Source organism: Bactrocera dorsalis, chromosome 3, assembly GCF_023373825.1.
Source record: "Bactrocera dorsalis isolate Fly_Bdor chromosome 3, ASM2337382v1, whole genome shotgun sequence".
Taxonomy (NCBI): Eukaryota; Metazoa; Arthropoda; class Insecta; order Diptera; family Tephritidae; genus Bactrocera; species Bactrocera dorsalis.
The window spans coordinates 64,516,540-64,540,750 of record NC_064305.1 but is presented as its reverse complement, the minus strand read 5'-3'; the positions used below and the strand labels follow the sequence as shown (position 1 = coordinate 64,540,750).

The following is a 24,211-nucleotide window of genomic DNA, read 5'->3' as shown; positions in this document are numbered from 1 at the left end:
CCAATACTGACAACTTTGTTTATCTAACGGTTGCACGCCTAAAATTAAACGAGATATAAATAGGGTTATATGGGCCATTCCATCAATTGGCGACATGGTTTTGTACCCGTGGTTCTCCGATTTTGACGAAAACGGTAAAATTTAACGAGGAATCGAATAAAAATGTCAATTTTGAAAAAAAGTTGGTGGAAAAGCACAAAAAACCGGATTTTTTGGAAAATAATGTTTTTTTTTGGATTTTGAGCGTCAACTTTGAATTTTTTTTGCTGTTCATGGGATCGAGTCCCATATTTTTGAACACTGATTCTTATGTGAAATTTAACGAGGAATCGAATGGAAAAGTCAATTTTGCAAAAAAAGTTGGTGGAAAAGCACAAAAAACCGGATTTTTTGGAAAAAACATGGTTTTTTTGGATTTTGAAATTTTTTTTTGGATTTTGAAAATAACGGGTGATTTTTTTGAGGTTAGGATTTTCATGCATTAGTATTTGACAGATCACGTGGGATTTCAGACATGGTGTCAAAGAGAAAGATGCTCAGTATGCTTTGACATTTCATCATGAATAGACTTACTAACGAGCAACGCTTGCAAATCATTGAATTTTATTACCAAAATCAGTGTTCGGTTCGAAAATTTTTTATCGACAAATTTTGTTCAGCGATGAGGCTCATTTCTGATTGAATGGCTACGTAAATAAGCAAAATTGCCGCATTTGGGGTGAAGAGCAACCAGAAGCCGTTCAAGAACTGCCCATGCATCCCGAAAAATGCACTGTTTGGTGTGTTTGTACGCTGGTGGAATCATTGGACCGTATTTTTTCAAAGATGCTGTTGGACGCAACGTTACGGTGAATGGCGATCGCTATCGTTCGATGCTAACAACTTTTTGTTGCCAAAAATGGAAGAACTGAACTTGGTTGACATGTGGTTTCAACAAGATGGCGCTACATGCCACACAGCTCGCGATTCTATGGCCATTTTGAGGGAAAACTTCGGACAACAATTCATCTCAAGAAATGGACCCGTAAGTTGGCCACCAAGATCATGCGATTTAACGCCTTTAGACTATTTTTTGTGGGGCTACGTCAAGTCTAAAGTCTACAGAAATAAGCCAGCAACTATTCCAGCTTTGGAAGACAACATTTCCGAAGAAATTCGGGCTATTCCGGCCGAAATGCTCGAAAAAGTTGCCCAAAATTGGACTTTCCGAATGGACCACCTAAGACGCAGCCGCGGTCAACATTTAAATGAAATTATCTTTAAAAAGTAAATGTCATGAACCAATCTAACGTTTCAAATAAAGAACCGATGAGATTTTGCAAATTTTATGCGTTTTTTTTTTAAAAAAAGTTATCAAGCTCTTAAAAAATCACCCTTTATTTTTATCAGAAAGCTGAGATTTTTTTACACAAAAATGGATAACTTCAAAATGTTTTTCACTAAATTTTGAGGTCGTTAAAAAATAAAAGAAAAAGTCATTTTTTTGTTTGATCTCAATTTGAAGTGCGCGCCAAAAAACAATGGAGCAACTTTGGCCACTAAAAAGTTTACAGATATTCTTTTTTTAGTCTATATTATGATATTCTAAAGTTTCGTCAAAATCGGAGAACCACGGGTACAAAAACATGTCGCCAATTGATGGAATGGCCCATATATATAAATGATTATGATGACAAAGCGAGTTGAGTGTCGAGTGACTGACTTCCCACCTGTCTGTCCGTGCAAGCTTTGACTTGAGTAAATATTAAGATATCTTGTTAGAACTTGGTGCACATATTTCTTGGCTTCAAATAAAGTACTAGTTAATATAACGGAATTAAATTTTGCGCGAATAGTGACTTGAAAGTGTACCACCTTATGATCACAAATTTTCCAAATCCAAACAAAATTGTTCAAGCCGCTAGGTATCGAATATGTGGAACTCAATCCTTGAAGGGGACTTTTAACCGAATATATCGGCCAATGTGTGAGATATATGAGTGAAATTAATTTCACGCTTTGGGTTAGTCAATTGGCTACCAAGGCCGTATGATATCACATCGTTAGACTTTTTCCTATGGGAATACGTAAAGTCTTAAGTCTATGACGTAGCCGTGGGCAACATTTGAAAGAGATAATCTTCAAAGAATATTCTTTCGAAATATAATAAACATTCCCCATTCAATTTGAAGTTTCTGTGTTTTTTCTTTAAAAAGAAGTTAACCTCAAAATGGATCACCCTTCACAAGCTATCTAACAGTCGCTGGGCATCACTCACAAAACATAACAGAAAACACTTTCTATTCTATTATAAATGTTTGAATAAAGTATAAAAATATTTTAAGGATAGACTAAAAAATCTCTTCCATCTCTAACCTCATGACTTTTAGCAACTACATATTTCAAATGTTTCTACGATAATAAATAGAGTTTTAAATGGGATAAAAAGCAAATAAATTACAATGATATTGTCTGCGACAGTTTCACATTCAAATTTATGTATTATGATTAAATAAGCTATAAACTACTGACGTTAAGATGATAATTATCTGCACACAAATAATTGGCATAACTTTTTTTGTTATTTTTACAGCAGTGTAAATTTATTTGTATAAGTGTATATTTATTTACATTTAGGTGAGCAAATTATATAATCATATTTATCGAATGAGTCCGCAAATTGTTGTTTACTCTGCAATTATTTTTGTAATTAGAATTTAGCTATCATAAAAATGTGTTTATGTAGAAATCCATAAAAATGTATGCTCGTGCATTTACTTATATATTGGAATTATTACTTATTAACAATAGATTGCCTAAGCAAGTCAATTTGAATGCTTTCGAATTTCAATTAAAAAAAATGTGAATTAAATAATGACATAGCTTCTAATAATTTTGTGACTTTTTCTACAGCATATAAATGGATTTCCATTTCACTTCCAATATATATACACTTCCAATATATATACAAGTATATACATGTGTGTTATATCTACATTGCCGAAAGGCAGTCATTTTGACTGCTTTCAGGCAAGAGATGTTTATACTAAGCTCGCGTCTCGCCCGCATAGACCTCAGACTTTACATTTCCACAGGAAATGTGTTCTCTCAATATATTCTTTGATTGATAATTTGTGTAGGAAGTGGCGCCGTCTTGTTGAAATCAAATGTTGCCGAGATCACAAGTTTAAATTGCAGGCATCAAATAGTCGGCTATTATGGCGCATTAACGGTTCCCATTGACGATTGCGTTCTCACCGGCATTATTTATAAAGAAAACTTGCCGATAATTCTACCAGCCCACAAACTTTATCAAACTGTTTTTTGAAATGGCAACTCTTGAATCTCTTTAGATTGCTCTTCGTCCCAAATGTAGAAATTCTGCTTGTTTACTTACCTATTGCACTAGAAATAGGCGCCAAGTCGTTCTATAGGTCAGTCCAAGTTAATTGTACCAAATTCACACTCCACGGTCTTCGCGTACACTCCCATCGGCGGCTACTATATTTTCTTTACTTAATGTTGGACGAGCTGGACGTGGTCTATTCGTTTGAATATTATCCAATAATGAATGCTTCAGTTTTTTCATTCGCTAGAATGGTATGTGAACGTCGTATTCGTAACTCACGTCTCGTCACCGGTAATGAATAGTTTAATGAATGAAAAGTTCTGGGATACGTTGTCGTTTTTGCAAAAGATTTAAGTCTGTTGGCCTTTAGTTTGGATTCTAACATTACCATGCTCCAAAACCAACGAAGAAACGTTGAGTTCCTCATCAATGTTTAATCTCTGTCTCTTTAACTCTTTTGACTTATGATGATTTACAGGTTCAAAACAATCGAATTTTTTTAAATATTATTAGCCTTTGTACCTTCTGAAATTATAAAAATAAAAGAATTAGAATTTTACCGAATTTAAGGGTGAAGGGTTGATTTCCTTCCTTTAGTCAAAGAAATCAACGACTGAAGCACATCGGGAACTCCAAACTATTTAAGAAGATGTTGCCTTGTGAAACAACGTGTCGTGATTGGTTTTGTCGCTACAAAGGCAGCGATATCGATATTAAAGACCGTCCGGATCTTCGAAGACGGTGAATTGGAAACGTTGGTGGATAAAGATCGGTGCCAAATGCAAGTATGTAGATCTTGTGAAGCTTAACGTTGCCAAACCAGTTAAAACCCACCTGACAACACTTTAATGTGAAGTGCTCTCCACACGCCATATTTCCCATCGTCCGCTTAGCGATTTCTTCCATTCGATGGCACATGGTTCGACCGAGTTATTGCTTTCGAGACTTATTTTTGGTCCAGCGTTGAAACAATTGTTCGTAACTCCAAAGTTTTCACTATGGCCACATACCTTCGTATAATATGCCCGATTTATTTAGAAGACAAATTTAGTCAGATAAACTGTATACGGTAATATTCTGCAGGTGCTACTCTAACGGCAGTAGAATATTTAATGTTTCTTAGTATGCTCGTTAGGTGGCATTAGGGTCAATATATTTACTATATCCCAGAAAATATATCTTAGCTCTTGACTAAACTTCAACGAAAACCTTTTTAATTTATTTTTCTTACTATGTAATTTTATAGGTCATCCACTAACCATTTTCTTGTACTTTATCTTTTCAGCTAATTCTTCGCCGCACAATGGCAAAACGGTATAAAATTGCGTGGACAATCTTCGAGAGATATAAGAGCAGCATTTAAAAACATTAACAAAAGGCAAACGACATGCGAATTAGTAGCAATATCGTAAAATACGAAAGTAATGCGAGCACATACGTCAAATAAGCAATAAAAAGCCCTCAGAAAAAGGAAGAGAAGAAGAAGAATGAACTACCCACAAGTTTCAGCGTGTAAAAGAAGGCACTTGTGGAAAGTGTGAAAAGAGACTGATGACGGCGTTCGCGTCATATGGTGCCGCCACCATACTTAAATACACGAACAGATAATTGACAATGCGTACAACAGCAACAAGTGTAAAAGAATAGAACATTTGTTGGTGTAAAAAGTGAACTGGCAAATAGCGGAAGCGGATGTAAATCGGATGCGAACGCATAATGAAATTTTCACGCATCCGTCACGTCCCAAGCGGCCACTCTCACACCGTAGTGTGAAGTAATCAGTACACAAAGTAAAGTAAAAGTGTTAAATACAAATAAAGAAAGCCAAATTAAGAAGGAATCAAAAGCTCATTAAGCACATTAAAGTAATTTTTTGAGTGTTTGTGCTGTATAATAGTGAACAATTTCCGAGAAATATATTTCCCATTTGGTTTTGGTGGTGTAGTGTTAAGAGCTGTTATGCGTGAGAAGCTTTAAATTCATCTTTCTCTAATCAATCAACGAGCTTTTGAAAAAATCTTACTTCGAGCATTTTCTTATAAAAAATAACGTTAATCCCAGTTGTATTTGCCTTCGCTCGAAGCAAGAAAATCAAATAATTTTATACAAGGTAATCTAAATTTGAAATTGTACCGTTATTAAGCGCACAGCCACGTTTAACGAACGAAGCTCAGCCGCCGAGCTTTCAGCTTATAGAGTTAAATCAAATAATAACAGTTACTGCTGACTGTTGGTTGTCCAAGCAACTTTGCGTGTAAGCATTTGCTGAACGTCTACAGTTGCCGTCGTCAGCCGTGTTCATAATGTCTGACTTGGAGCGCATAAGACTGGTTATACTGGGCGGTGCTGGTGTGGGCAAAAGTTCCATCATCAAACGGTTCCTCTTCAAGACCTATACAGACAAATATCGTGCCACGGTCGAGGATCTCTTTAATCGTGAATATGATTTGGGCGGCGTTACCCTGAAGGTGAGTAAGGTTGAAGAGTAATTTTATTTACAATGTTAATAAAAAGAATTTTGGAAAAATTATGAAATATTAATTTAAAAGGTAAAATCGATTTTTTGAAGCTTCTAAACCAGGCTCCCCCTTAAATGCTGACATGTTCCTCCCTCCTTGTTCTCGAAGCATTCTGAAGGAGCCTTTTATTTTGCTCTCCCACCATTTCGTCACCCATTTGAATGACATTTCCGCTGTAGTACACATTATTATTACCTTCAATATGATTTATTCATTCCAGGACTTATTTTTGATTGCAATTTCCCATAGCGAGTTTAACTCACTCGAATTCTCTGAGTGATTGGTCACACGATATTAATCACGTCACTATGCCACAAAAATGGATTTGTTTAAGAGGTTAATGTAAGACCTGTAGGTTATGAATGTCGGGTAAGTGAGGCCTAACTTTTATTTTCCAATCGAAACTTGAATTTTTATGCAACAAAAGTAGAGGGACGACTACCGTCAGCTTAGTGGACGAGGTTGCCAAGACTGATATATACCAAGCATCCGAAATCGTAGCTGTCATTGGTAAGCCCATGCATTGGCTTTACAACGATTTGGATAGCAGCATGGGAAGGAAGGTCTAAAAGTATCACCTACATAGATGCAAACTTGCAAAATTCATGTGCACACCGGTAGATCAGAAATACACAAAATCCCTTCTCATTGTTGATAAAGAGACTGTAGGAACATGTTTCGAGTACACACTGGTCACTGGTAGCGGCACAAGGTTGCACAATGGGGCCGGTAATGTCAAGAGCAAAGCACCAAGGAAACGATGAAGCATCTCTAGTGCTTATGCGGTCACCAGACAACGCTTCAATCATTTGAAAGCCAAATGGTATGTGTTACTGTAAGAGATATCGTTAGTGAGACCGCAGCAATTATAAGAATTCATTTGAAGCGTTGACATCATGAAGTATGACTATTTCTCATGAACTCATGAAGTGGTGTAAGTATACCTGCTGGCAATCTCTGAGGACAAAAATTGGTATATACGTGACTCATTAGCCTGCCGGACGTACCTAACCTAACCTATATACTTGTATCTAACAGAACAACTACTTTGAGATTTTTAATCTCTACCTGCTTTAATTTGTTTGCAGGAGTTTAAACCGGTGAAAAAGATAGATTTTTAGATAGGCAATCGCTGCACGGTATTTCGTCCGCATGTTCATAACCCTGAAATCATTTTGGTTAGTTTAGAAGTTGATTATTTTTGTTGCTTGTGAACGTAACTTTGAAAAAATCTGGCAGTTGATAGCGCTTTTCCTGATAAAAGTTCAGATCTGTTTTGATTATGAAGAACCAACTGTGCTGAGAACAGGGAATTGAGAAGCAAGCCTTCACTCGACGAACGAAAATTAAACTTTAAAAGTCTCTCATTATTCCCGTTCTATACTTAATACGCCGTAGAAACATGGATAATGACGACTTTGAGAAAGTATTTCAAGCATTCGAAAGAACTGCTCTTCGCAAAATCTTCAGGTTCGCCCACGTGAGCGATAAGTGCGAAAAAGATGGAGCCACGAACTGTATATCTAAATATCTCATGGATATAGTAAAGCGCATAAAAAGGCAAGAAATGCGCTGTTTAGGCCATGTCGTTCGCATGGAAGATCATGCTTTAACGAAAAGCTTCTTCAACTACAAACCCACTTTGTGGACAACGAGACAACTGGCGTGACCTCGCATAGGATAGAGCTAACTGGCGAGGGTGCGTGGTCTCAGCCCAGACTGATCCAGAGTAATAGTGTTAAATAAGAATAAGAAGTTATTTCGAAACCTCAGTGTCGAAATTAATGCTCCTAAGCCGAGTACAAAGTTCAATTTCATTACAAAAACATTAATTGAGTGCTTAAGAGAGTTTACAGAGTCTAATTTTTTTTGAGGACTTTCATTATCATTATGAGAAAGTTTGGCTTTTCTGAATTTTCGACCTAGAACTAAATAATTAAATCAGCATTGCGCCTCTGACATATTGTCGGTTACAATCTCGTTAGCGATCAATAACCACTATCAAAATTAAGGAAAAAATGTGCCAGTGTCAATGGTGTCTTTGGAAAATAATCTGCTTCCTAAAATATTCCCACATTTCTTTGACTTTATTGTCGAGCTTTGCCAGTTTACTCCTATAGATTAGCTATTTAAATTCTCAACCTGGAGCTATTAACTTTGGCTCACATTTACTACATATACGAGTATGTGTGTATGTTTGTGTCTGTGTATCAGGTTACAAAGCAGAAAATCATTATATCATATAATGCTTCTAAGCAACATGAAGCAGCGACGTATATTACTGTTTAATTAAATTTGTAGTTGATTTTTTGTTCGTTGTTGTTCTTTCCATGTTTTTGTTTTTGTATTGTAAGTTTTTGTCAAGTATACTCCTGGAGGGATCATGCGTATGCACACCTAATGCTTCAACTATTCATCGACGTGGCAACAGCAATGCTTACTAACCTAAAAGAAAGTCATACACATACATCCCTACGTGTACACATACATACTATACTATATATTCAAGTATTTAGCTTCACTAGAGTTTGTCTCGCCACGTTGCGCACTGGCAAAGCATAGTCACACATACAAACACAAATTCACTTAGAAGACAATTAAGGAGAGAACTTTTGTCTGCAAACATCTTTAACATGACACGCTCGACACGGAATAATTATATAGCGTACAGACACAAGCACTCGCGTACGCACGCTTTTGCCGTTAGTTGACAAAGTTTGCTAAGTCAACAAGTCGCAAATACAATAACTGTATGTTTGATGACTGAAGATATCTTCTCGTGCCTTCTTTCATTACCAGAACCATTTTGTTCGCTTCGTTATCCAGTCTGGCGAAAGCAAAAGCGCGGTTGCTAAGAGTAACGGCGTCAATGCTATCAATATCATCGGCATACGCCAGCAGCTGTTCACTCTTATAAAATATTGCACCTGCTCGATTCAGTTCTGCAGCTCTAATTATTTTCTCCTGCAGCAGATTGAAGAAGTCGCACGACAGGGAGTCGCCTTGTCTGAAACCTCGTTTGTTATTGAACGGCTTGGAGAGGTTTTTCCCGATTCTAACAGAGCTTTTGACGTTGCTCAACGTTAGTTTGCACAGGAGTATTAGTCTTTCGGGATACCAAATTCTTCTTTTCGTTCTGCCAAAAGCAACTTTGAAATCGACGAAGAGTTGGTGTGTTTCGTTCCTGTTTTCACGAGTTTTATCCTAGATTCGGCGCATGGTGAATATTAGGTCAGTTGTGGATTTTCCAGGTCTGAAGCCACACTGATAAGGTCTAATCAGTTTGTTGACGTTGAGCTTTAATCTTTTACACAATACTCGATAGAACATTATATGCGATGTTGAGAAGGATTATCCCACGATAGTTGGTAGAGATTGCGGGATGACCCTATTTGGGGATTTTGCAGAGCACACTTTAATTCCAATCGTCGGGCATGCTTTTTTCAGACTATATTCTACAAAGAAGCTTGCTCCTTATCAGTTGTTCGTCATATTTGAAAATACTCTGCTCACGGTGTAAAAATGCAGATAAATGATGTAATGACTGACAGAAAGCCTCGATAGCTTACGAGGGGCCTCGGCATCTTCAGTAGTGATTTACAAATAAGTCATATATTGAACCTCGCGTACCTGACTTTACCTTTAATAGATTCGTCGCAGATGTAATTTTGAGATTTGAAAAATTCTTGACACGTTGTTTAGAAGTAACACCGAAATTTATCAATTCATTGGAAGAACACTTTGTTTTGATTTCATAATAAGTGTTTATCTTTAAAGTATTATCAATGATATTATCATACACGTGTCAGACTAAAACAGCAGCTTTTCACTACTTTATGTCACTTAGTTATTTTGATTTGCATTTTTTCTTTGAATTTGGTTATGACACTTTATATTTTTCTATTTTATATCGCTTTTAAGCTCTTCTCAACGCTTCACTTTCAGTTTTACCAGAACAATCGGCATCACTTTTATGGATTTCTTCATTGGAATTTATATAATCATAGACTTGTAGGCCTTTCCATTGCTAGAGGGTCAGGTTGTATTAAAATTTAATCATCGTTTTCAGTCGTACATCTATTCGTACGTATTCGTTTTATTTGTGTCTCCATATCCTACGAATAAGTGCCATATGAGAGCGTCGTCTTGTAAACCAATTTCCATGACACTTTTGAACCACAAATGTTTATTTCCAGCCTAGTCAGCGCCGACGTTGATGGCATTTAGGCATTATACCTCCCCTTCACCGTCTACCTAATGCTTGTAGGCTTGTTCGTTGACCGCAAATGCCACGACAGCCCATTTCACACTGATAACGATTCAACAAGCTGATGCGCGCCCTGCTTCATTGCCGACAGTCTCGCTTTGCTGGACACATGCTTGCTAAATTAACCAATTGACAGCAAATTCTCATTGCCGCGATATAATTTCAGACCAATCAGGCGAGTTTTATTGCCATTCAACTGCTATTGTTGACATAGTATACGCTATAAATTGACAGTTATGTGTACGAGAGTTTGTAGATAAGTGCCAATTTGCATATATTAGAATTTAGTGGCAGCACTAGAGTTGGTTCAGTTTCACTATTTTAATTTATATAAAATTTGTGATCGTAGTACAGCTTTAAATTTGGATATTCTGTCATTAAAGCGCCAACCTTTGTGTCAACTATTTCAAGACTTGGATGAAAATCAGTGTAAATAGCTCTAACTCAGATGGAACATGCACAGAAAAAGTGAATTGCTTGCTCTGGATGCGCTTGAAAGATCTCAGGTTTTGATTTCGACTTCAACCTAATGAATTTCAAGCCAACAGTTGTACCTATAATATCTCCGACATACAATCTCTTGCTTCAAAATATGGCACACTGCAGCGATCATCTCTTACAACTTTCAAAAATCAAAGCCAGAGAAGAAATTTAAGGTGTAACCCCTATCATATAGGTATAGAGTAAAGTCAGCCGGATGTTGGAAAATCCTTCACTTTTTTAATATTTTCATCAGTTGAAAAGGTCGAAGGTCACCCAGAACGAGTCATGTCTTCAACGATCTCTCCGTCTTTGTAGACTTTTTACCACTCGGAGGCTTGTGGTTTTAATAGAACAGGAACACCGTAAGCCTTTTCCAATATTTGTAGCGATTCCGCACACAAATTTTGGTCAGAAATACAAAATTTAAGAAAAATTCTCAGCAAAATACCTTATTTTGAAATATCATTTACTCGGGGAATATAATTACAATTTCCGCGTCCGCTTTTGTCACAATACATGTAATTTTCTGTTTGGTGTATAGTGTAGACACCTGAGATGATGTTTTGTCTTTCGCATTTCCATTTTCGAAATCAACACATATGACAACTTCAAAATGTTTGGTGTTCTACTTACATCTGATAGTCGAAAGAAATTTTTCTGAAACCCAAAATTATATTCAAAATGAACTAAAAATCACTTGTCTGTGATTTCCCGTTTTGATTGATTCGCTTGTGGAAGCATCAATGCGGAAATATAATTGTGGTGGATACAGCTAATGTGACTGTATACCAAACACACATCATGATAAATGAGTGATGTGCGTGCGCTTGCTTGTTAAATAAAGCGCAGCCAAAACGATACGATAAAGTAATCGAAAGATTGAATAAGCAATTTTAGAAAATTGTAAAAAAACGAAAACAGAACAGACAAAGAATAAAATTGGTACAAAAAAAAACACATCGAAATTGTTGGTTTATGAATAAATGTTGTTGCTGCACAAACTGAACGTTGTTGTCATACTAATAATGATAAACCCAACATTGCAGCGGTTCAACGGAGCGTATGAGCAACATTAAACAATCGACGTGAGATGCGAGACATGAGCCTCGAAGTCTAAATATTTTATAGGATCATTACCAAGTTGTGTGTGAATATGTGTGTTTAGCTGTCACCAGATATCAACCAAGACGGGAGTATATGTTTTTCCCTAGGACTGTCAAAGAAAGGCCAAAGCGCCTTGAGAACTGTATGCAGCAGCAATAACAACATATTCGTATGTACGTATAGACGACAGTTTTATTTAATTTAAGGCGTACATAGTTATTTCTGCGGAATGTGTATATTTAAAAGTGTCTATGTGCCGCAAAGCCATGATTTGACAGATGTATGTGCATGGTGTTGTTGATCTTCCTTAGACTTAGACGTTTGTATGTGTGTGTTTTCAGTGTGAAAATGTGTGTCTAACGGTATTTTATTTACTTTTTGGCACGTGACTTCCGCGCTTTTACGCTCATTCACTTATTATTTACTGCCTTGTTTATAGTTTGCCGTTATCATTGAGCCGGTGCCAACATGTTGGCGTTGCTCTCCTCAATTTCCATTATCATTACTCATTAAATATGCGTTTCAACAAACCGAAAAATAGCTTAAAATTAATTATGAAAATTTATGGCTTCAATTAATGATTAGAAATAGCACTTACTCATGATATTAGAGTGGCACTCATTTTAATTTTCGATGTGAGACTTATGTAAAAAAAAAAACGCAATTAAAAATAAAAAAAAAGATTATGAAGAATATTTTTATGTTTTATATAGAACTTGATTTTAATCATTCTGTTTGTATTGCAGCTATGTGCCACCGCAATCCGATCTTACCAATTTTCGGAGATTACATCGTCAATTTGGTCAATTCACAATAAACAAATTTTTACATGCATTATTTTTTCCATGAAAAAATTTATTTAAAAAACTTAGAATTCCAAGTTTCATATTTGATACTGAAAAAGTACTTAGACTGTGTTTGCACAGAATCACCTTCAATTCCTCTTTTTAATCTTACTGCCATCGGAATATCGTAAGCATCAGTCAAAACCATTATGAAAGAGCTTTCGAGCTTAAGAAAAGTGAAAGCACGGTTGGTTCCAAAATTACTCATTCTTTAGAAAAACAGCTTTCTGACTACCAGGACATCATAAAACGTATTCTTAGGGGCGATGAGTTTTGGGTCTATTATGGGCTGACAACTCTTAATTTTTCACCGTCGCATACTGTATCGATTCGTCGTGATTTTTCGCAAACCAACCACTGTATTCGCCTGAATTAGCTCTGTGTGACTTTAGATATTCCGCAAACTTAAACGCCCGCTCCGAGGGAATTGTTTTGAGTCAACTGAAGACATAAAGCGTGAATCGCTACGCACATTTAAGGCTGTTCCGCAAATTTCCAATATTTCCTATCCTATACCTTTTCGCTGGTGGTAAGCTTTTAGCAATCTATTACTTGTGTCCCTCTTTCTAACTCTCATTCTATCTATCTTTTGGTTTTGCTACTATCTTCCGTCTATCACCATAGTTATTTCATGGCTTAATGAGTTCATGACATTTTTATCTTCAGATGACATTTGTGTTTTATTGGCCAATAGTATCATTTAGTTGTTTCCTCCCTCCAAAAAAGAAGATGGATTGTACATTTTGAAAGAAAACAAGTAAGGAAGGGCTAGGTTCGGGTGTCACCGAACATTTTATACTCTCGCACGATAAAGTGATAATCGAGATTTCATTATCCGTCATTTACATATTTTTTTATTTTGCTGTAAAATTAATTAGAATTAAATTCTGAGAGATTTACTGATATTTTCGGTGAAAATACCGTATTTGTGTAAAGTTTTATTCCGCTATCATCATTGGTTCCTAATATATATACTCGTATTATATAGAGAAGGCATCAGATGGAATTCAAAATAGCGTTATATTGGAAGAAGGCGTGGTTGTGAACCGATTTCGCCCATATTTCGTACATATCCTCAGGGTGTTAAGAAAATATTATATACCGAATTTCATTGAAATCGGTAGAGTAGTTCCTGAGATATGGTTTTTGATCCATAAGTGGGCGACGCCACGCCTATTTTCAGTTTTTAAAAAAAGCCTGGGTACAGCTTCCTTCTGCCATTTCTTCCGTAAAATTTAGTGTTTCTGACGTTTATTGTTAGTCGGTTAACGCACTTTTAGTGATTTTCAACATATCCTTTGTATGGGAGGTGGGCGTGGTTATTATCCGATTTCCTCCATTTTTAAACTGTATATGGAAATGCCTGAAGAAAACGACTATATAGAGTTTGGTTGACATAAATATAGTAGGTTCCGAGATATGTACAAAAAACTTAGAAAGGGGCGGGGCCACGCCCACTTTTCCAAAAAGGATACGTCCAGATATGCCTCTCCCGTATGCGATCCTCTGTGCCAAATTTGACTTTAATATCTTTATTTATGGCTGAGTTATGACACTTTATAGGCTTTCGGTTTCCGCCATTTTGTGGGCGTGGCAGTGGGCCGATTTTGCCCATCTTCGAACTTAACCTTCTTATGGAGCCAAGAAATACGTGTATTAAGTTTCAACATGATGTCTCAATTTTTACTCAAGTTACAGCTTGCACGGACGGACGGACGGACGGACAGACAAACATCCGGATTTCAACTCTACTCGTCACCCTGATCACTTTGGTATATATAACCCTATATCTGACTCTTTTAGTTTAAGGACTTACAAACAACCGTTATGTGAAAAAAACTATAATACTCTCCTTAGCAACTTTGTTGCGAGAGTATAAATATTCGTTGCGTGCTAAGTGAAAAAATATGGCATTTCCAATACGACGCCGCACATAGGTTTCTGCTAGTGCATACTGCGGCTAAAAATATAAGGAGTTGTCGCAGGACAATGACATTTGGTATATCATTGTTTTGGATTCCAATCAAGAAAAAAATGGAAAAATTTTTTTAAAAAATTTTATTTTACGCCCACCTCCCATATAAGGTGAAACTTAATTTTTGACCTACAGCACTGATTTTTGGTACATAGCATTTTCATGACATTATATATGTTGGTGTTAAATTTCAATAATATCCGCCCTCTTTTACGCCCACCTCCCATACAACTAAATTCTCTTTTATTAAGTCTCTTTTAGCAAATTTTTAACATTTTCGTGACATTCTGACATTGTTTTTTTCAAGGGGGGCAATTTGGGGCAGATGAATTTTTTTTTATCGTTTAGCTGAGACTTCAGGCTTTAATTCGGTATATGTATGTCGACAGCGGTAGACAGCGCTAAAAAGATGCACCACTTTGAATTTGAAGAACATTGAAATTTTGACGTCCAAATTATGTTGTTCCACAAAATTTTTTATGCATTATTTTTTTTAATGGATTTTGATGCAAATTTTTTCTTTGATACATATTATAAATGAAAAATAATAACAAAGTTGAATTTCAATAGTTGTTTTATTGTATCAATGATTTGACTTTTGAGTAAATTTTTTGCTAATTTTGATGTTCTCTACATTCACCAAGTTTGGGTATTTCTGGACAAAAAACTAATGCAGATAGAATCCTAATACTTTGGGAAAATAATGTATAGATAGTTGGTAACAAACTGTGAAATTTTCATTCAAATCAGACAACATGAAATTTTTGAATTTCGGCCACAGATATACCAATGTGCGCCGTGCAAACCTTTTGTCCAAGCGATTGTAATGTAATGAAATGTAGAGAACTATTTACTCTCAGCTCACACCACCAATGAATGTTCCATAAAAAGTATTTTAATTTCTGTACTCAGCCACCTGCAGATTTAAAGTAGAACCAAATATATAACAAATAATTCCCAAACTTACTGTACAAAAATCCTCGCAATTCTGAAGAGACTATGAAGGTTGCTAAAGATACGTTTACATACTGGAAATCTTTGTTAAGCAACAAATCCGTAGAGAGCGAAAGGTAAAGGCAATTTTCACAAAGTGACACACACCCATGTATACGCTCCCATATAGTCCTTGTTGTATTTGGGTGTTTGTTGCCGAGTATATTCAAATCTGTGTGTGTGTGTGGCTGTGGATATATGCCAAGCCAAGTTGAGAGCGACGTGTATATAAATTTGATTAATGATACGTGTAGCGACAAAAACTGAAAACACATACAACAAAACCAATGGCTCAACGAAACCATGGCTAAGCGAAACAACAACGCAACGACGAAGCTGTTGCGGTAGTTTTGCCAACACCAAGGGAATTAGCGCTCACGGCTTGCAGTTTAATGTCGTGGTATTGCAGGTGTTTATGTATATAAGTTCGTATGCACAGTAGGGTATCCGTTCTTTGTCAAGTTCATTGTGGACTTGCAACGGTTATCTCAAGTTTTTTCCCTATAATTAAGAATTTAACAAAAATAAACTCTATAACATGGGATTTTTGATAGTTTGTATAAAAAGCGTAAACCTAAAACTTTGAAAAAATTTTATTATAGTACAAAGTTTTCCGTTATGTACTAAGCGTTCATACAAGTTATTTATATACTCTGCGTTCCTCATACCACATGGTGTACTACATGAAGGTATTACAGTTGATACATAACTTTATATAGACAAGTAGAGTGGCTGTCTAGCGACGCACTTAGAGTCCCATTGTGACTCCACCAGGACTAAACTCCCCTCATCCTATTTTCTCTTCTTTGTACCGCTTTTGAGGAAGTTCCGATCTGCAACCGATATTTACGATTATTTGCCTATATATGTAGACCCTTACATTCGCATAGAAGATATTTTTAATCATAAGCATTGCATTGACTTTTCAACTAATATTTTTATGAAACAAATTATTCAGACCTTTTTTGTATAACGCGAAAAATTCATATTCGAATATCATATTTTTGAAATCGAAAAATCAACTTGGGATATATAAGGCACCCGAATGTAAATATGTATGTATGTACAGTCAGATAGCTTGTATATCTGTGTTAGTCGAATATTTCGTACTGCTAGCGATATGTAGGGTGACATATATAATAAATGTATACTATATGTGTATATGTATATGTATGTATGGGAGTGTTCCTTTTAGTCGCTAGAAGTAATTAATTTGCATTTTGTCATAGATTCCTAAACACTGGAATAAATAAAGTTATTGCCACTTGACTGGTGGTTCATCACTGGCGCGACTTTTAAGTTTCTAAGTTTGTGTTTGTGTTGTTCTTATTGTCTTACAAGATTAAAAATGTTGAACTTATTTATATTAAGCTCTTTCCTATGCACTAGTCTCCTCAATGTTGATAAAACGCGCGTGTTTGTATGTATGAAGAGTAGTTATAGTTTAAGCTTCAGCTTCTCGAGTCACAGCAGGCTAATGGCTATATACAAGTCTATTATAAAATAAAGGATTATATCCTGGCACAAATTGTACGAATAACCTTTAAGTAAAGTACGCCCGCATGACTACTCTTTCTCTGTCTCCAACAGCAAAATATATAGGGGTCCAGGTTGATATCAATCTGAGCTAGAAAATTAATATTGATAATTCGTTTCTTATCGGAAACTGAAGCCTAAAACCGAATACAGTTATGAGACTATATTCTTAGATATGGAACACTGGTATGGCGACCAGCATTAGAAAGAGAATAAATATCAGAAATTTAAATGTGAAATTTACACAAAAAAATCAAAGATATTTCCAAGTAAGCAGTCTCTTTTGGTGAATCTGATTCAGACAATATATCGTACCGGCTAGGAACGATCAAGAGGAGCAGACAAAGATCAAAAGTGCAGGTTATAGCAGGTTCTTTAGTCAGTAAAGTACCATAGACATACATTATTTAGATATTTGTGAATCAGGCCTAAAAATGTATAAATTAAACTCATGAAATATCATAAAATTTAACCAAAACAGTGCCATATATACATCTCGGGAGATAACTCCATTACTTTGTATGCAAATAGCGATAATTTCATTTTAGTAATCCAATTAATTAGTTCAGTATATTTTAAGATGGCGTGGCCATTATGACGTGTTTCTCAACTCCGGCCTTTGTTCCTACAAGTAAATTGGTAATTTTTATTTTAAGCTGCCAGTCTTTAGTATAAGTTTCTAAAGGCCTTTCTTTTTCTATTTCTTATTTGTTACTGCTGTCTGCAACGTGGAAGTTTGTCTTTTACTGGATATCTTCAGGAAACAGGAATCTTATAAATTAAGGATTGAATGGTTAATTAATTTAATCCTCGAATACAATTTGATAAGTAAATCAGCACAAGCAACTGTCTGTTTTTGCATATGTGAACTAGTCCCTCAGTCATTGAGATATCGGACAGAAATTGTGCACACTTTCTTTTCTCACCAAGTAGCTTTTCATTTGTTAGAACCCCCAATATCAGACTCCTACAAAATATAGCTGTCATACAAGTTGACCGATCAAACTCAACTACTTGTACGTAAAACTTTTTAATTTGACAATATATCTTTACGAATTCTGGAGTTGCGCTGTTCGTAATTCTAATTTAAAGCCTTTGTAAAAATAGTGTGTTATCCCACACAAATTTCTTTAAAGCAACCTTAAACAATTCAGCGTAACCGTAAGACACCCCATCAACTGCCTTAAGGCAAATAAATTGTTCTTTTATTGCAGCCTCCTTTTGCTTTGTTTTCAATTGTTTCTTGACTTGCATTCGTTCATACCTGTAGAAAAATTTCAATGCAATTAGTTTCAGTTTACGATGCCAACTGAAAACACACGCACACCCACCCCTTGCACGTACATTTAAGATATGTATGTGCGTGTGTATGTACGCATAAATAAACAGCTTGAAACGTAGACAGCATTCAATGGCATTGTGGAATTTGAAATCACAGAATCACAGACCGTTGGCATAAAAGCAATTAGTTGCACGCGTAATTGTTATTAATTGCAAAGTTTTCAAGGTCTCGACCAGGCACGCAAATGCAATAAAACGCCTTCACATAAAGTTGCCTACTCACCACAACCGCATAGAAAATACGTACCTCAACAAAAGTTATATGTGTGTCAGCGCTCTTGTATTTTTGTGCAGCGAAGAAACTAATGCATTTGCAACACTCTTTGAGATATTAAAATAATTATTTTTTATACAAAACAATTGCAGATATCGCTGTTTGCTGGTATTTGTGTGTGTGTGGAGGTGGGAAAAATCTAATTATCAACAATTATTAGAATGGACACTAATTATTTCAAGTGTTTTTGTTAGAAGTTACTTTTGTTTGTTAGGAATTATAACAAGTTTAACGCTGTCTTGAAAAGGTTACTCATACGCCGTGTTCATATGTCAATTTTTATACCCTAAGTCCATTAGTTCTTGAGATATCAATCAGAAATTTTGCGTAAGTTCTTTCCTCTCGAAGAAGCTGCTTATTTGTCAAAATAGTTAATATCGGACCACCATAACATATAGCTGCCATACATACTGAACAGTCAAAATCGTCTCCTTGTCTCGATAACTTTTTAATTTGACGAGCTATCTTCAAGAAATTCAGAATTATTCCCTGAGGCAGTAATGTAATCTCCGAAGAAATTGTTTCGATCGGATGACTATTGCATATAGCTGCCAAACAAATTGAACGATCAAAATTAAGTTTTTGCCTTGAAACTGCTTAATTTGCGAAGGCTGCTCTAGTTTCCACACAATCAAAGTGAATGTTTTTTCTTGTTTTTATGAACTTCTGGCAATTTGTTCAAAACAGTACAATGTTCTAAAATTTATTCCTCGTAAAATTTTGCAGTATTGCATATACTTTGTTAGGGTAAAAGTTGACACTCGTCGACCGAAAATACCTAAAATTCACCAAATATTTTTTTTAAATACTCATATAAGAATTTAATTTGATACATTCGATGATTTCAGACTTCATGCAAGATAGGCACTGGTTTTTAGCGAATTTGGAAATATGCCAATAAAAATTATCCATTTTCATGGTCATCAAAGTTACTCATACGCCATGTATACATTACATACTCGCGTATTAGATTTTTTTCTAGCGTCCTAAAACAAATGCTTCTTGCAAATGCGCTTAATGAAAATTGTGTGCTCAGTAATTTTAACAAGCACTTAACTCTTGATAACATCTTCACAAATAAAATGACTAATTGTTTAAATTGCGAGCAAATAAAAGAATTACAATATTTTCAAAAAGTATTCTACATGATATTTAATAAGTTCGGTTTTGCATTTATAGAAAGAAAATATATTAGCCATTTTTGTAAGTGTTCACTTACTTTTTTTATTTCTATTTTATTTTTATTTTCTCCAAAAAGGCGTTCTTGATGGAACAAGCGGGCTAAAATATTCTAAAAACATATTTTTCTTGAAATTTTGCTATATTAGTTCGACCTGTGATGTTATTTAAATACAATTATCTGTATTTAGAAATATAATTATCAAACTTCTCGTTAGTATGTACAGACTAAATGAAAATTATTATCTTCCTGTATTGGCAGGTTGACATTTTAGACACTTCCGGTGATATGCAATTTCCCGCTATGCGCCGCCTGTACATTGCCACCGCCCACGCTTTCATGCTGGTCTATGCGTCCACGTCTGCGTCGAGTTTTCAATGTGTCAAACAATGTTTTGAGGAGATACGTGAGCAGCGCGCCGACTATCAGGTGAGTTTTGTTGTTTGCATATTGCTTTCAAGGTGTGACGGAACAAGGTGTGAGGGGTATATATACTACATTTATCGTTTGTTAAGGTATGTCGCTGAGTGGTTGGTGAGTAGACTTTTTCTCGTTAAATTCATTTTCTTTAGTTATATTTAATATATTCCTACCGCTCTTAATTGAATTTGAATTTTACTAGAAGTAAATATATAATTCTAAGTGGTTTTCTAAGAATGATCTATAGCAACTTTGCGATCTCATTCATAGGTAGATCAACCGTGAATATATAAATTTTGTCTTCAACGTCTTGAATTTTTATTTGAAAATTCTGAAGTTTTTTAGATCACTCAGATAGAAAAACATCGACCGCAAGTCAGGTTATATTTCAGTTGTGCAAAAAGGGGTAAAGAAGGAGGAAGTACACGTTGTTTCCACATCATTTTCGTCCATTTAACTTTGACAAATTGCGTCCGGCAAGAAATTTAGTCTGAATGCCTATTGAACAATTATCAGTAAATAGAACTATGAATTCGGCTAGATGAACTTTGCTAAGGGGGGGTAGTTCAGAATATACCCAAGCACAAAGAAACTTAGAGTCGCGCAGCGGCGGATCGTCTACCATCGTCTTATTAAGCGCACGCGAGGACGATTTGTTCAGTGCTAGAACACAAGATGTCCCTGCGGCAACCTCATCGACTTTCAACGACTTCACTATGGCCAGGCAACCAAAGTCTGATGATGAGTGCCTTAAAACTATATTTTAGAGAGCTATTTCAGATAATGCACTAACTTTTAGAACTCAGAGCTTCACTCCAAAGCAGTACGTCTACGGCTATTTTATTACTAAAAGGAACAATAGGCTTTCGGTCGCAATATAATCATTCTCTATTTACCTTATTTTACTTTATTAACAGTCACCTTTACTTGAAAAACACTACAGTGGTCCTGTAGCCTAATGCCAAGCTAAGAAAACTCCTCTTTCAACCTACCCTCCTAGCTTCTAACCAACCATAAAGATAATCAGAGACAGACTGACGGACAAACAGACGAGCATAACTAAATTGAGTCTACTCATTTAGATAAATATTTCTTAAGGCCTCTGACGTTTTCTGCTAGGTGTCATGAACTTAATTTACCCTACTCGGGGTATAAAAATCATCTTTCATTCCACAACTTGAACTGATACTAAATTTAATTTCATTTTAAGCATATACCGCAAACACTCACTCACACACTCTTTTGTGTATACCTTCGTAGTTCATATCGCTCATTTGCTGCAAGACCGGCATAAGTCAAAAAAATCGATTCGCCAGAAAACGCGTTTAAAGTTTTCAACTTACTACAACCTTACACGGTGACTCCAACCTTACACCTCTTCTCACGCGGAGCATATAAGAGGTATTCATATGAATTTTTCACTCAACATGAAGTATGATATAACGAACAATTCTGCAGCATTAACTCAAAAATCACGTTTTTTGAATTATGCCGGTCTTGCAGCAAATGAGCGATATACATTTTTACATATTTTAATATTCACGGAATATGTGTATGTGTTTGTACGTTTGTCACAATTCCGCAAAAAAAAGTAATCAAAAGGTGCAAGCAATCAATTTGCAAGTCAAATATAAAAATAGTTAAGAGTAAACTGTCAACAAATGTGTGGGGCAGGAGAATTGCGTTCACTGTTCACGAGACGTTAACACAAACATACATATTTTCGGCGTGGAAAAGTCATTCAAATTGCAATATTACCCCGTCAATGACAAAAAAAAATTATTACGAATTCATTTCGATTAACAAGTACAGATTTTCACACACACGCACACATACGCTAACACCGAGATGTGTGTCGACAAGTGTGGTTATGGTTACAATATAATTTCTTGTTGTTTTTCAAAAATTCATATCCTAGTTCGAATGTTCGTGACAGCCAATTTGATGTGAAAATAAATCGGCTTGTCGTGACTCTCAGTGATAAGCGAAACAATCTGTTAACTACAATGAAAAGTAATGTGATGTGTGGCAGAGCAGAAAACAATGCTGAATGAAGAAAAAACAAAAAAGAAAGAAAAAATTCTGTGTGCCAGGTTGGTAAACGTCACTTAACATTGAGGAATGTTCTATTGTATAGACTACTTAGAGTGACAACTGACAGTGGACAGTTAACGGTTGGATAAACGATTAATCTTTGAAATTATTAATTAATGATTGTTCGTCGATTTTGAAGTTCTATAATTCATATATCAATTAAATGAACGATTCAGAAATTATTTTCCTTTCCTGCAAAATCAGTTTTTTTTTATTCCGAAATAAGCGAAGCTTTTAAGGGATAAATAGTTTTGAATTGTATTCTGGTTAAAGAGTAGGTTAGTAACCTAAACAAGAGGTGCACATTTGTAGAGAGGTGGTCTCACCATTAACAATAAACTAAGAACTTAGATGGCAAGCCAAAAGAGGGTGGAATTACGTGACATCTAAAAGTGAGGACAATTTTAAATGGTAAGCTTTGCGTAGCCACAAGTGTATATAAAATGAAGAGGATGATGAGACGAGTTAACTTCTGTCACGCCACAAAAATGCGCCTCTGAGCGTATTTGCCACAAAATACGCCTCTGATTTGATTGTGACAGAAGATACGACTCGGTGTGAGTTGTTGAAAAGAAGTCGAAGAGCAACAACCATCGAAGACGGGTCGACTGCCGAAAAATTACATTCATTTATATTTGTATTTCTTTATTAATTGCTTCTTTTTAAATAAATTTAATTTGTGTTATCATAAACGTATCGTGTGTACTGCTCATGTGTATCGTGTCACCATTCAAAAGGAATCGTATCTTTACACTTAAGTGTGCAATGACACTTCTGAATGTCTGTACGTGAGTAAAAAGATATCTTAATGAAACTTCGAACAGTTGAGCCTTGGACGAGCTCGTTGAAGGGCGTAATTAGACTGCAGCCACGATCGCACGGCGTCATTAGTTGGTTCCTAAACCATATAAGCATTAATAATGAGGATAAATCCTACAAAAACCCCTACCGTAGTGTTAAGCTAGAATAAATCGGATTATAATCCCGCCCATCGATAAAATTATGGCAATAATTAAGCAAGACCGTCACATAAGCAACCATGACTTAGCTAAAGAACCTAACATTCATCATCAAACGGCTAATCTGGCTACAAAGCTCAATGTTTGGCTACCACATGAATTGTCTGTGAAAAATTTGTTGGATTGAATTAATGTCTACAATTCTTTGCTGAAGCGAATTGAAATCGAACGATTTTAGGAGACGAAAAGTGGTTCAAATATGACAATAATGTGCGAAAAAGATTATCGAAAGGTTATGATGAGTGTTTGGTAGGATTGGAAAGGAATCATCCACTATGAGCTGCTCCAGTAAAGTCGAACGATTGATTCTACATTTTACTCTCAACAAGCGAAAAAAGAACGGACAGAACAACAACATAAAGGGCTTCGTCTTCTATCAACACAACGCTAGACCACACACATCTTTGATGGCTCGACAAAAACTGAAAGAGCTTAACTAAGAAGTTTTGATGCAACTACCATATACTATCATTTGTTTCGGTCAATGCGGAACTCCCTTAATGAAGTAAAGTTGGCTTCAAGAGAAGCTTTTAAAAATTACTATCGCAGTTTTTCGCCGGGAAACCAGAAAAGTATTACAGTGATGGAATAATGTCTCTACCAGAAAAATGAAAAAAAGAGGTCGACCAAAATGGTACCCATTTGGTTCAGTACAAAAGAAAATAATTTGATGTTTGATTAGAAATGCGAAAAGACTTTTTCGACTACCCATCATACATTTTGTGCTCAACATTAAACCTGCAGACTTATTTAATTTAACTTTTATTGCAAATATATATTTTTTATTTTTTAGTTTATAGACAGCTTCCTTTATTATCTTTTCTGCGTACTTT

The 24,211-nt window shown here is 35.7% G+C and overlaps 1 protein-coding gene across 1 annotated transcript in view; it reads left to right on the top strand.

Moving 5' to 3' along the window:
• Positions 1-4,652: 4,652 nt before the first annotated feature.
• The window catches only part of LOC125777640 (GTP-binding protein Di-Ras2-like), a 34,966-nt gene continuing 15,407 nt past the window's right edge, over positions 4,653-24,211 (top strand). Inside the window, exons 1-2 of the mRNA XM_049452729.1 lie at positions 4,653-5,796; positions 20,107-20,274. Coding sequence (XP_049308686.1) covers positions 5,632-5,796; positions 20,107-20,274 — 333 coding nt within the window. The 5' untranslated portion in view covers positions 4,653-5,631. The remainder of the gene's footprint in view (positions 5,797-20,106; positions 20,275-24,211) is intronic.